At 41.1% G+C, this 14318-nt stretch overlaps 1 protein-coding gene across 1 annotated transcript in view; it reads left to right on the forward strand.

The window, feature by feature from the left end:
* Positions 1-7532: 7532 nt before the first annotated feature.
* LOC113142154 (copine-8) overlaps positions 7533-14318 on the forward strand; it is a 63769-nt gene continuing 56983 nt past the window's right edge. Inside the window, exon 1 of the mRNA XM_026326997.1 lies at positions 7533-7683. Within this exon, the coding sequence (XP_026182782.1) occupies positions 7586-7683 (98 nt within the window). The 5' untranslated portion in view covers positions 7533-7585. The remainder of the gene's footprint in view (positions 7684-14318) is intronic.

Genomic DNA, 14318 nt, shown 5'->3' on the forward strand with positions numbered 1-14318 from the left:
ATTAATTAATCTGCAATTTATTACTGTCACCATATCAAATCATGTCAGCTGTGTGATTCAACTCTGTGATAGTGTTGCCTATCGCTGCTCTGCTAGGATAAACTTAATTACTAAGATAGTGGACCATCAAATTAGATTTTAATTACAGGAAGCACGAAGGGAAGGGTGGGTAAATTATACTGGCATATAGTCACCACAGTTTGGTTTTTAACTGGTTTGTAGTTCCTGCACATTTAGCTGTTGTTTTCTGCATTTGTAAGGCTGAATAATGTTTACGTAGTAAAAGAGTCGTCATGTTATGTTCAGGTAGTTACTGGATTTTGGCTCTGCAGAGCAGCAATACTTGACTGACTGGGGTTTTGATGAAAAAACTGTTACGAACCCTTAAAACCTTGTTACGAACCCTTAAAACCTGTTTTAATCTGGAAATGAACTAACTGTTACATCCAGATTAAAATGCAGCTGTCTGAGTGTTTCCTCACTTTCGATGTTTCAGACCAAGGAAAACATTTTTCCTTTCTGTCGGTGGTGTGTTGTCAGCAGTGATCTGCTCTTGGCTTTCTCTGGCCGATGCACAGACAGTTCTGTAGCCTTAAGTGAGGTTTTATTTTCTTGTGCTTAATGGGTTTTACTTTCCTGTCAGCATGCCCCCATCTGGTTTCTCTTAGGACTCTAACATTTATCTTCTCACTTCCAGCATCTCGATTCTTCAAACCAAAATGTTGCCCACTGAGTGTTTCTTTAGTGGCTGTCCAACACTTTTAAAGCTGAAGTGCGGCTCTGGCAGCAAGTGTTTTTAGAGGGTTTTTCTAGAGTTGTATAGGATGAAGTTAATGACACTTTGATGAGAGGTTGTTTCTGATCTGAATAAGGATTATGATGATGGAATCAAGCATTTTGTAATTTCCAGGTCATGAAGTATGTGCTTTGTGAAACTGTTTATTCCTGAAATATGGTTGTTTTTCACACCAAATGTGACAAATACTCATTGTGTTCTCCGTGTACTCTACACTACTTTTCACCTCTGCTGTCTGCTGCTGTACACGGGCCACAGGTAACCATATCAACATCACTCAGTCTTTTAAGACTAAAATACTATTATTTATTTATTTGCTTTTTAAAATTTTCTCTTCCTTATCAGATGCCTCTGGTATGTTAGCATCTTAGATGATGGACTGCACAGACATTATGGGGTGGGTTTCTCCATAATCAGAGGTGTATTTTCATTGCCTGTAATAAATCCTAAACTGTAGGCACAAAGTGTAAATCACTACACTACCCTCATTAAAAACATCAGGTAACAAGCTTACGATCTACTGTCTGATGAATAACCTTTACATTTACTGGAAAAACACTTGCTGCTCTTGTTTGTATTTTGGAGCTGGTCATTGTTTGCAGTGTTTAAATCTATGGGTCTAAAATAAATGCACTGAAAAAAAAATCGCATTTACAAACCTTGACAAAGTTTCCCCACTGATTCACAACATAGTTTATTGCACAAAAGTGAAATAATGTGAGTTACAGAAACTCATTTTCTGTTCTTTTGAATTGCACTTGTGTTGCGAAAGAAATTATCCCAAAAAAAGAAACATGCTGTAAGTATTCCTAATCAATGAGAACTCATAATTATCCTTGTAATTGTATCTTATTTTGAAATTGGACTGTAAATTTGTTCTTGTGTAAATACAACAGTTCTTTTTCTTCTGCTGTGTACCAGTTCAAGTGATTGAAAAAGGAAATGCTGTGTAAAAATACATTTCAAAATAAAAATAGTTTTTCAAGTGTTACGTCTGTCATAGTTTTTGAACCATAGATTAATGCGATATGACCACATGGTGGTAGTACTGTATAATGCCACGTGATGTACTGGGTAACTAGTCTTACTGGTTCTGAGATTTTGGCAAATTTTGTATTCGCGAGTATTTCTGTAGCACCTTTTAATTAGACATGACTCCTTTGAGGTGACATACACACAGTTCAAATGTGATCCCCTTAAACTGAGTGAATCACACCCACCAACCATGAATATGCCATAAAATGACAAATATTCAAATGAAATAGTCTGATCGTATGAGACTATTATTATAAACATCTCATGTTTTACTTCCTCTTATAAATATCATGTAACCTGTAATAATAAAATTTGTAAAAAAATTGGTAAAAACTTTTGGTTGGAGTTCAGTGTCCCCTCCCAAATCCAATACTTGTCTTAAATAAAGCTGGGAATTAGGGATAATAACAAAGCCTCACTATACATATATTACACAATTCCTCACAAGAATTTACCTAGTCCCTGGATCTCGTTTGCCTTCACTAAATCATCATTTGTCTGCAGCTTGTTTCATTCCTCCATTAATTATAACTGCAGGCAGTAATAATGTGTCCTATGATTTCCTCCAGGAGACACAGGCAGAGATGGAGAGAAGGTGAAAAGAGTCAGAAACTCCCCCTGAAGACACAAATTAATGTGAACAGTGATGGGAGGATCAATATTTAATGCTGGGCTGCACTGAGAGCGGAGCGTGTTAATTGGCCTTGCTGGAGCACGGCATTGACTCATGGCTGCCCTACATGGCTTTATGTGTGCCATGTTAAGCTTCATTCCTACTCAGTCGTACTTTGTACTATTCTAAGTGCTTTCAGCTGCCGTAACACCCCCACACAGTGACTCTTTCAACCTCATTGTCAACTTATTTCCTTTGTGTGAAGTTTATTGAACTGAACTGAATATTTCTCATTTTAATTTATATACTGATTTTGTACTTCCTTACTGGATATGCACGTAATTCCCATGGAAGCCACTGCATATAACAGGTGTTCACATTAGTTGCATTTTATTGTTGGTAACTAACCAACCATTAGGAATTGGTTGCTTTATTGCAGCTTTTCCCAGTCTGGGGGGGGGTGGGGACAAAAGCTGTATTGTTTTACATATTCAAATAAGAAGAGCAACTATTATTTTATAGCAACACTGCAAGTATAAAAGGCTGGTAACCTCTGCTTTAATGTATAGTATGATACCATACACGTTTTGATACTCACTATCTGAGGACAATATGTAGATGTATCTGAATTTAACACGTTGTTAAATTCAGACTTACTGTGACCATTAGCCTGGCTTTTTAAAATGTCACGGCATAAAGACTGGAACCAGAGGAAAAGAGATTAGAGTCTAGACTATCTGGCTGGACTAAAAAAAAAAAAAAAAAAAAATCCAGCACCTCTAAAGTTCTCTAATCAACACGTTGTATCTTTCAGGTTTAATCTACGAAGGCAGAGATGTGAAAAAGAAGTTAAACTAGTTATACTGTTATGGGAGTTAACGTGCCTGAAATATTTCAGTCCACGCACGGTGACTTCCACCCTAACGTTGCCAGGCAACCAGCTCCAGCATGGAACCACAAGTAAAACTATGATTTGCCTTTTTCAGATTTAAAGATCAATACTACATGTCTGTCAAAGTCATGTTTACCCTATGATTATCCCTCATCCAGATCTAGTTTTCACATTAGTATAAACATTACCAGAAACTGACATTTTCTGACTCAGGGTAACTAAAGAACGAAGAATTTAAGATTTAACTGCAGTGTGACCTGGTAATGGGCCTATGGGGCATTTCTATACTTTCTATCTAACTGTGAACATCCACAATCGTCCGTTTGCTCAGTTTTGCTACATTATTAATCAAATGCTTGTCTGCACAGGAAACAGGTAACTGTTGCACACAGATTCACAGTTTATGCTGCAAGATCATGCCGTGCCTACAGTCAGTCCAGCACCACATCAAAGCTATCGCTGCTTTTCAGTCCAAACATGGCTTCCTCTGGAGAATCTGGGTTTTTTTTCTGCCATGTGAAGTTGATTATTGGGGAGTTTTTAGTTTAGCTTCATGAATGCAATAGTATTTGCAGTAGTGGCATTACCGAGAGCATCAAACATGTCTGAGACTCAGTACTCACCCTATAAATTACCGTAATTATCCTAGTTTAAAATTGTGAATTGCATGACCTCCTAAGATACCCTCCATAGTTGAATCTGCTCTACCAGCTCTTCAGGATGCTTGCTCTTCACAGGAAACACAATGCTTTCATTACTGGTGCATAGCACATGAAACCACAATCATCAAGTTTCTGCAAGAATCAATGGCTTCTCAGACTAATAGCGTGGGCTGAGAGTTTCACTTTCAGTTTAATTGTACCCTGATGAGTTTGGATAGCATGTCCTCCTCTAATCTGCTCAGTGAACACATTGACTGGTGGTGTGTAGGCCTAACCAGATGCTCTTCTTTCAGTTAAATCCATCTGAGTAATGTGATTTGTACAGCTGCAGGTGCTTTGTATTTACTTAAGGATTACAATCAATAAAAGGTTATTTCTGTGTGAAATTGCTTGGAATGGGATCAGGCCTGTACAAGCTGGATAAAAATAGTAAGAGATGCATTTGTTGAGCATAGAAAGATGTTGCTTTGGACCATCTTCCCAGTCTAAGATCCCTAATAATGCTTGGCCATTAGTTGGTGTATTAGAGAAATTTACTGTCCATTTCTGCTTTGGATGAAATCATGGAATAAATGTGGGCATCATTAGCAGCAAGAATGTTTTGTTTTCTCACACAGAGCGAGCTATTTGCTTCAACTCGCAGTATGAAAAAAACATTTCTAATTTACATTTCTCTTCTATGACAACCGTATGGAAATAAACCCAAACACAGACGTGGTGGATAAAAGGGATAAGGTATGGAGAGAAGAAACCGAGACAGTCATAAAGTAGTTAAAGATGTTTTTCTGAGTGGCAATGAGGCTCAGGGGGACAGGGTCAATATTCACCACCCCAGCGCTTATCTCTGAGCATCCACCGAGTGAATCCTCCAGCTAAAAATACCAGTGCTGCTGTTTTATGACCAGAACTGATGAGCCGTGATACTGCTGCTTGCTCTCTTAATGCGGCTGCAGGAACCAGCCTCGTCCCCTCTCAGAGGATCTTGGTTATCAAGCAACACCAAGAAGAACAACATCTTTAATATGCTGATAAAAGCGTTTTAGCATGAAATTAGAGAGCAGTGCCTTTGAAGAAATAACATCTGTGCATCATTTACTAAATCAGTTTGAGTTTTTATGTCTGTCCAGTTGAATCTTGTGTAGTGGGGATTAAATGAGCACCAGCTGGAATTTTAATTTTAGGGCAAGAGGACGTTTAGGCATAGTTCAGCTGAGAGAGAAACATAGGAGGGCATGTCATGTAATATTTTTGTGGAATCTACTGCAACATTTCAAACCTGGCTCTATATTTTAAACAGTAACTGGTGTCTTATGTAGCAAGCACACATCTGTAGCTTTTGATCCACCAACATGATGTTTGGGTGGATTGATGACAATGATGACATCCTTCCTCTCACAACCTTGGTTGGCACGAACTTCTGGTATAAACACATATTGTCCGGTAGCTTTGATTCATGGCATAATATCTCCAAGGCTAATGCCGTTCCCATCAACATTAGCTGTTCTTTGTATCCAGTACTAATTAACTCATGTCAGCATGCTAATATTTAAAACACCAAGCTTATTATATCCCACACCATTATTGCATTTTCCACATTTGCAATGGCTGATTAAAATAAAAAGCAGAGTTGTGCTCCTCTTTTAGACGGCAGTAAATGCCATATCCTGCATTATCTGGCACTGTTCATAAAACATTAAATTCATTATGAAAAAACACGCGGAGGGGAATCTAGTGTATGTGTGTATGTAGGTGGATCTTTTAATATGCGGTAGATGCATGAGATTACTATCATGGTTGTATATTCATAACAAATGTCTTCATGTATTATGCATGTTCAGGAATTTAAATTATGATTAGTGGATGTCAACATTCTTACAGTTTGGACTCACTAGTTTTTTTTTTTGTCTACGTGTGTGTGCATCTTTAAGCCAGCGTGTGGTGCTACAGTCAGGAGGTGATGATGTGATGTTTGCTCACACAACTGGCTTCTGTTTGTCTATCCGCAGACCCTAAATATGTGTGTGTGCGTTTGTGTGTGTGTGTGTGTATTTTTTCCCCCATTTGGGTGTGAACCCATCCACCGCATGTGGACACAGGGTGGCGGCATGATGTTTGCCCAAAGGTGCCGTAATAGTTTTTACCACACATCCAGCCAAGGGCGTGTCAGTGTGTGTGTGTGTGTGTGCGTGTGTGTGTGTAAGACAGCTATATTTAGAGATGTGGTTGACCTGCTAACACAATGAGTAATACTGAGATGCATCATTTTCAGATCCTATGACTCCATCATCTAAACATAATGCTTACACACACATAAACACAATCATCCAACATATAGCGAAAGTTAGTTTCTTACCTACAGGGTAGTTTGAAATACTTATGGTGCTGGGATTTGTATTTGCATGAATAATATGGGGAGAGATAATCATAATTGTGACATAGAGAAATGTGAGCGAAAACATATTTTCCAAAACACAGACATCTAGAGAAAAACAGGTGGTAGTACTGTAGGTGTACACTTTGTCCTGATAATGTGCTTCTCCTTCTTATCCCCTCACATTCATCATGCTGTCAGACTAGTCTCTACCAGCTCTGGATCTCTCTTTAGGTTAATTAAATCAGATGTTTATCATAGGAGAACACAGAGAGAGAAGAGACGGGAGAGATTAGTATTTCTACACAAATACTGATACTAATATATTGATACAGACTATATGGATTAGAAGTTGTGTAGCAGAGGATCTGGATGTGCTGCTTCTGTCTGGGCACAAATCCAAAGGAAGACTAATGTACCAAAAGGGGGCAAAATAGGCGACTACTCTGGGACAGTATCAAAATCTAATAGATTTACACTTAAATGCACTTAAAGGTGCATTCCAGCAATTTAGTATTTCATTTCATAAAGGTGAGGGATTGGTCAAGGTCGCAAGCACACAAATCACTATAGCCTACATTTCCCATAAGGCAAATCAATAGTGTCTTGTTTGATCCTTCCGACCTGGTTAATGCCAGCAGCTTTCAAACTTCACACCTGCGGTGTGTAAAACAGGCTTTCTGCTGGAAGTGAGTAGGTTCCAAGCCACAATCAGGGCCCCTGAACAGGTTAATGCAGGAGCCAGAAACCCACACTGAACTGAACTGAACTGAAGTGAAGTGAACTGAAGTGATGTGAAAGGGGGCATTGAGGGCAGGAGAAAGACTTTTCATGTCAAATTTATTCTATTTTCTCCACGATTGTATCGCTGTTATTACTTCCATGCCAGTAAATCTGAAGCACTGAATTTTAAATGATCTGAACAGAAGTCAACTGAACTGAAGTGAAAGAGAGAGAGACGGACAGAAAAAAAGAGGGGAAGGAGGATGGCAGGGAGGCAGAAGGAAAATAGCGAAAGGAAAAGAGAGAGAAACCCAGAAAGGGAGAGAGAGGAGGAGGAGATGGAGAAGTGGAGAAGTGACATCACAGCTCCTGGCCTCTCTCTCCGGCTCCTCTCGCCGAGGAGGCGCGCACACACACTTTCTGTTCTCCGAGGGGTTGGACTCCGCCGTACACGGGAAACGGAAAAGCCGAGCAATCCGTGAAGTTTGACAGGATGAACAACACTTTCCTAAGCATGGCGTCGATAGGCGACTTCGACCCGCTCAACGCGACCATTCCTGCCACCAAAGTTGAAATCACGGTGTCCTGCAGGTAGGTTAACCTGGTTTCAGTCCGGCGGACACTCGGTTTGGGTCCGAGCAGCTGGAAGTCACTTGGACTTTTTAACTACGTCCAAGTTTTTGTTGACTTTCAGTTCACAGCGGCAGCAGCGCAGAGAAACGTGTGACACTGTCACATTTTCGCGTCTAATTGCGAGGAAACGCGGATTTGTCTCCGTGTATCGCTGCGTGAATTAGACAGGTGTGACTAACGCCAGGTGTCTGCTTTACTCCGTGATAGAAACGAAGCACAGGAACTATTTCAGATCCACTGGGGCTCACTTAAAGTGATGCCATAAGGTGATACCAAATCATTAGTATACACATATAAAGGGACTCTTTGATTTATAAAGGCAGCATAAACATGTGATTTCCGACACTGTTTATTGTGTCCGTGAAGTGCACAAGGAAGCTAGTGTGTTTTTGTTGTTGTTTTTTGTAGCATGTTGCCCCTCCTTGGAGATGTGTGAGTGCTGTGAAATCGTTTGAAGGTGTGTGTGTCTGCGTGCGTGCGTGCGTGCGTGCGTGTGCCTGTGTGTGAGTGATCTGACGTTATGGAAACAGTCAGGGAAGCTGGACACAAGTCTGGTGTGTATTTACCCCCCACCCCTCCTCAGACAAACGCAGATAATGCGGCTCCTTCCTGTCAGACTGGTGACCGGCCCTATGCATCACAGTCATGTGTCCCCTCCATCAAATAGGTCACCCATGGGTGTAGCAGTACTGTATGGTGTCACACCCCCTGAAGCTGCACTGACATTGTAAACTAGGTTACAGTGTTTACGGTGCACTGATTTCCTCAGCAGTGTTACACCTCTACAGCCTTTAAACTATACTGTGATACAAAGCTCCAATAAGCAGAGGATCAGTGCTGATCAATAAGCTGCAGTGTGTTGGTGCCCCTCTGTATTGATAAAGAGCTTGGTGATAGTTTTTATTGCGTAGTGCACAGTGTGCCCTTACACCTGCTGACGTGTTGCAGGTATTGAAATGTTCAGCAGAAATCTTCTTGATCTCTTCTTCCTGAAAAAACAAAAACAAAAAAAGAAACAGGTTTCACTGATACCAAGTGCTAGATTGAAACTAAAAAAGTATTTGAGTGTTTATTTTTGCTGCTGCTGTGTGTGTGTGTGTGTGTGTGTGTGTGTGTGTGTGTGTGTGTGTGTGTGTGTGTGTGTGTGTGTGTCAATACATTGTTATGGTTTCGGTTGGATTTTTTTTGGCTCAGACATGCTGGTTGGATTGTGATGCAGTTTAATGTTGGCATTGTGTTGTTGTTAAACTCTTACTTACTAATTCAATTGAGACCATATTAAAAATTGTGTTTGCTGCACATATAAAGTAAATCAATCCATTAATGGTTCCCATTAACTTGCTCTTAAAACAAGTGCAGGAATGACTTTAATTGCCCTGATGTTTGCACTGTTAAGATATTCGAGTATAACTTTATGTGATCTTACTGCTACGCTGCTCATTTCCCTCGACACTACAAGAAGTCACCGTGTTTCGAGGAAAGTGTTGGTACCTTCCCCACAGAGAGCGATCATGTCATCCTCCAGAATATATGAACGTGTTTGCTAATGTCTGACTCACCCAGCTCCTCAGCCCCCCAGGGGGGAGTGAGCTCTGATGGCTGTCCTCCCACCTCCAACCTGAGTGGGAGCGGGAATACCATGGTTACCACCAGCTGTGTGTGCGTGCTTACAGTACGTGTTTGTGTGAGCTTATAGGGTATACGTTGTGCGCCTGTGCACGTTTCATTGTTTTGTTAGTGGACACAATGGGCAGTGTACAATATCACCATGGTTACTACTTTTTTAATGTCTGCCCCCCTTGTGTGTGTGTGTAGGGGGTGTTGGAGTGAGAAAATTCACTGAGGAGGGAATGACTTAAGAGTGAGCAACATGATGATTATATCAGAAAATATAGATGAAAATATGTGTAATGTGGCAGCAACAATTATCCCTGTCAAGCAAAGTTGATCTTAGATGAAAGGAAGCACTTTGAGATTATTTTTTTTTCTTTATCATAGCAGGTCATGTAGCTGAGTGTATCACATGGAGTTCAGAAATGTGAAATGATTAGTAAATTTCCAGTGGAGTATACATTCTGATTTTTAGATGCTGTCACTCGACTATAGCTGATACAGTATTTTTAAGACCAATACCAATTACAGTATTTTATGATTTTAAAATCTAATATCCCAAAATATCAGCTATTACTTGAATAACACTGAAGTATGACAGAAGGATTCATCTTCCGTCTGCATGTCTTAATTGTCATTTATTGGCCATTATAAGCGCCATTAGCGATTTATCCTCAAATAGCTCGTATCAGCAGATTACATTGTCACGCCAGTTGGTGGGATTCTAGTTGTCACCTGTTTTGGGAAAAATGGCAATTAACTGGCAATTCACAAACAACTCATGTAATTATCTCTTTTTGTCACTTTTAATTTGTTATTCATACAGCCGACTGAATGAATGTGTCGCCAAACCAGAGAAAAGAAGGCGAGAAAAGAGGAGAAATAGTTGAGATAATGCTCTGATGCTATGGAGATAGAAAGTAGGAGCTTGGCTGAGGCTCAGCAGGTGAGCGGGAGACATTTTGCTAATCGATGGGAGAGCCCGAGATATCAGCTGGGATCGATACACTACCCGCTCTTGCTTACTGTGTCACACAAAAGCACGCAGGCAGGAAAGTATTATCAGGATACTGTATCCTTTAGGGGTACATGCAGTACAGTATACGAATGGCCGTACATACAAACGACTCCTCGCCCACACAGAAAAATAACCACCTGCGAGTTAGTGCCAGAGGACTCTGTTGTGAATGGCCTCAAGTCCAGATATTCCATTATGGTCATTGATTGGGTCAACACACAGACTGTTTCCTGTTATTTCACACTCAAACACACAAAAGCAGCACTTGTGATATTTCAAGCAGGTTTAAAATGTACCTTTGTCAGCTCTCAAATTAATACTGCAAATAAATACACTACATACATAAACATACATACATGTGCGTAAACACAGTAAAATAGAGTACAGTATATGCATGCGTGGCAAGTAAACACACTTGGTGAATCGTTGAGCAGCAATGATGTGGGCTGACTCCTCGTCGTTTCTTGGCTAACTCTGTGTAAAGCATTGAGTCACAGTACTGTTTGGTCACTAGACAAAATGTGTATTCAAACCTGTCAAGTATGGAAAGTTTGGAGCAGACTGTAGTCAGATTCATGCTTGTGTTTAGTTCTTCTGTAATCTGACGGTGATTTTGGAAAACCCATGTGAGGTGACTGTCTGATGACACTTATGACCGTTTGTCACTGTTTTCTGATGTTTTTCTCTCCATGCTGAACAATCCGCTGCCGTGCACTATGGGTTGGTTGCTGTTACCACTTGCACACAAAACCACACATGCTGATGTTAGTGTGTTATTATAGTGGTGGATTGCTTCAGTGTGACAGAAAAGTGCGAAATTACACACATGCACAGAAACAAGCTGGGAGCCTCAGAGAGAGGTAAAGTACCTGATGGTAGAGTAGGAGCTAAGCAGTTTTTTTTTTTCTCCCCTCGATGTCTTTCATACTGCTTGACACATCTTTCTCCGTCTCTGCCTCCTCTGTTTCTTGCCGTGCGTGCGTCCATCGTAACTGTTGACGGTAATAACTCTCACCGTCCTGTCTACGCTCTCTCTGCTGTCGAGTGGCTGTTGCCACGAAATACTGGTTGTGGTGCACATGAAAAATGAGAGGCAGGTGTTTTTCATGGTCAGGTCTGGCTTCACGCTGTGCTGTCTACCATTATCTAGGTAAATATGACTGTTGCATCTGCATGTCTGAATGTGACATCATATTCTCCACATTGGACAGCGTTAAAAAGTTCAGTAGAAATTCATGGCTGGTTTGGAAATATGAAAAGAGGCCAAATTTGAAAACGAGGTCGTATTTGTGCAGGCCTGAAGGCTGGGACACGAGACTGCTGTGGATCCTAATGGATCCACTCAAAAATGTGTCATTGTATCAGCCTCAAATTACTCCTGCGGCTCGAGGTGTTTCTCATCATGTATGAGTTCAAATGCTCATTACGTAAAAGTAGCTCTGGGACATCTTAATGTTTTCCGGATTGATTGAGCAGATTACAAGATATTTTAAAGTAGATAATCTATAGGATGAAGTCTACAGTCAGTCCACATTGATTCTTAATCTGAGTTTTTCCATGTGCAGCATCTGTTACTTAAGGACTGCCTCAGGACACTACAGGTGGTTCCACAGACCAGAGTTTCGTCACCAGTGGAACCTATTTAAACAGGGACACAGTAGCTGGATCACTGCACATTGAGGCAGGTTCACATAGCTGACTGTCTGACTCATGTGGCTGTAAGCAGGCGAGGCGATCAGATGCTTGTCACAGTGTTCAGGTTGATTGTTTTCTGTCTCCTAGTGGAAAACCTGGCCTTTGTCTAATTTTGAATGGGCTCATTTGGTGGTGTGGTTATCTTTATGTACTGGCAGGCACATGGTGATAGGTTGGAAGTGGAAAAAGACCAAATTGTACCACAAGTAACATCTCATGCCTTCTCTCGTTCCTGTGTCTTCATTTTACTAGCTATTAAAAGTGCTGCTGGTGCCTGTCGGCAGATGTTGCACTGACGCAGCATGACCACACGCACACAGCAGCTGCAGTAGTTCCTCCAAATCCATATTAATATGCCTGATGGAGAATTAATTTGGATGGAAATTGGCTTTGAAAACCCAGCTGGTTTCAATACTGCTCATCTCATCAGTGAATGTTTTATGCTTGGGATGCCAGGTGAACGTGGGTCTGAGTCCAGAGAAGCAGCAGCAGCGGTAAAATCTGGGTACGCTGCTGGCTGTTTTGGCTCCTGCTGTCCTTGCAGCCTACTCACTCTGCCATCCTCTCACTTCTCTGGCCTGACTTATTCATTTCTACCCAGAGAATAGTTTGTGTTCCTGCCAGTTTGGCTGTCAGGCACTCGGTCATGTTGACTACACATCCAACAGCGCAGCATTTTAATGACTTTGTATGGGAGAGGGGTGTGTAATTTTTTTTTTTTTTTGGCTCTGCCTAGAAAATGAACATCTACACCAACCTCACTGTGTACTCCTCTCCAAATTCCCAAAAGTCAGTTTTGCTCAAATTGAGAAAAATATTCTCATATTGCCTTCAATGTGTATTTGAATCCTCCTGTTGCCTGTGGAGCAATGTTCATGTGTTTATAGCTTTAGTGAGAGCAAATATAACCACACCCTACTCGCAAGATAAGTCAGTCACATGAAAACATTGACTTGCTTGAATCTCAGCATGGGAAGTGGATAGAAGGAAGATGCTTCAGGTTATTGGGCCACAGCCAAGAAAAGGATGAAAAGTAGGTTGGATCATTGTAGGCTGTAAAGCTGGGTCTTATAAAAACACAGATCTGAGCCCTGATTCCAGGAAAATGCTGACATGTTGAGTTTTATTTGGATTCCAGGTCATTGCAGTCATCTTGACAAATGGCCCCACATTAGGGAATAGAAATATTCATGTTCAAAAACTATTTTTCCAGTTTGTGTTTTACAACTATTTAGTGTTGAGGAATTTCCTTAATAAAACCCATATTGTTTTTGTTTTTTTTTTTCTTAAAATGTGGTTGTGAGACTCTTGAAGGTCACATGCTCTGGACACCACTGACTCCATTGATCCGCATTATAAACTTATAAGCTATTTCTGTTTATAACAACTACTGAAGACTTTCACCCCACAGCCTTATATTTTACAAGCAAACTGCCCGCCCTGCAGCCCTGCACTTTAACATCATAAGTCATGACTGACCTGCTATTTTTCTTCACATCACTCACTCCCACTCCCTCTACGGGAAGTGATTGCGTTGACCTTTTTGGCCTCATACAGCTCACATAATGGCTCTCTTATTGAAGACGCCACTGACAACCATCACTTTGAAGGGAAGACGGGTTGCATGCTGTGCGCCGGTTCAATGCCAGCCAAAAGCACAAAAGGATGTGTGCGAGTGTGCGCGATGGCACGGCGGCCGATAACTTTTCCCCTCTGTTTACGTGTGGTTCTGAACAGCAGGGTGCATAAATGATTTTGGATGAGAACAGGGTGGCGCTGGCAATCAGTGAGACAAAGCTATATTGAAGAAACCCTTTCTGAGCCACCATGAATTGATGTCATTGTCTTGTTTGTCGTACGCTACGTGGATCTCTGTTTGAAATGTGTTTTGGCTTTACCATAAGTGTGTTAGAGGCCACAGTAATATTCTGTAATCAGGTCAGTGTAGATTTTTACTGTAAACATCTTGCTGCTGGTAGGTTTCTACCTACAATAAGTCATATGCAACCTGTGACATTGTGTGTATGTGTGTGTGTGTGTTACTGCACTATGCACCACACATTTTGTGAGGGCGTGCACAAACCCCACACTGATACCATGCCTCCGCTCCGTACATCAAGCTATATGGCCAGGGTGAGAAAATGAATTGATAAAGATCTGATGGAGAGGGAGAGAGAGAGTCATTGGCAAAGGTCAAGGGCTACACACACACACACACACACACACACACACACACACACACAGTGCAAGTGTGTACCACTGTATTCCA

This window comes from Mastacembelus armatus, chromosome 23 (genome assembly GCF_900324485.2).
Source record: "Mastacembelus armatus chromosome 23, fMasArm1.2, whole genome shotgun sequence".
In the NCBI taxonomy this organism is placed as follows: domain Eukaryota; kingdom Metazoa; phylum Chordata; class Actinopteri; order Synbranchiformes; family Mastacembelidae; genus Mastacembelus; species Mastacembelus armatus.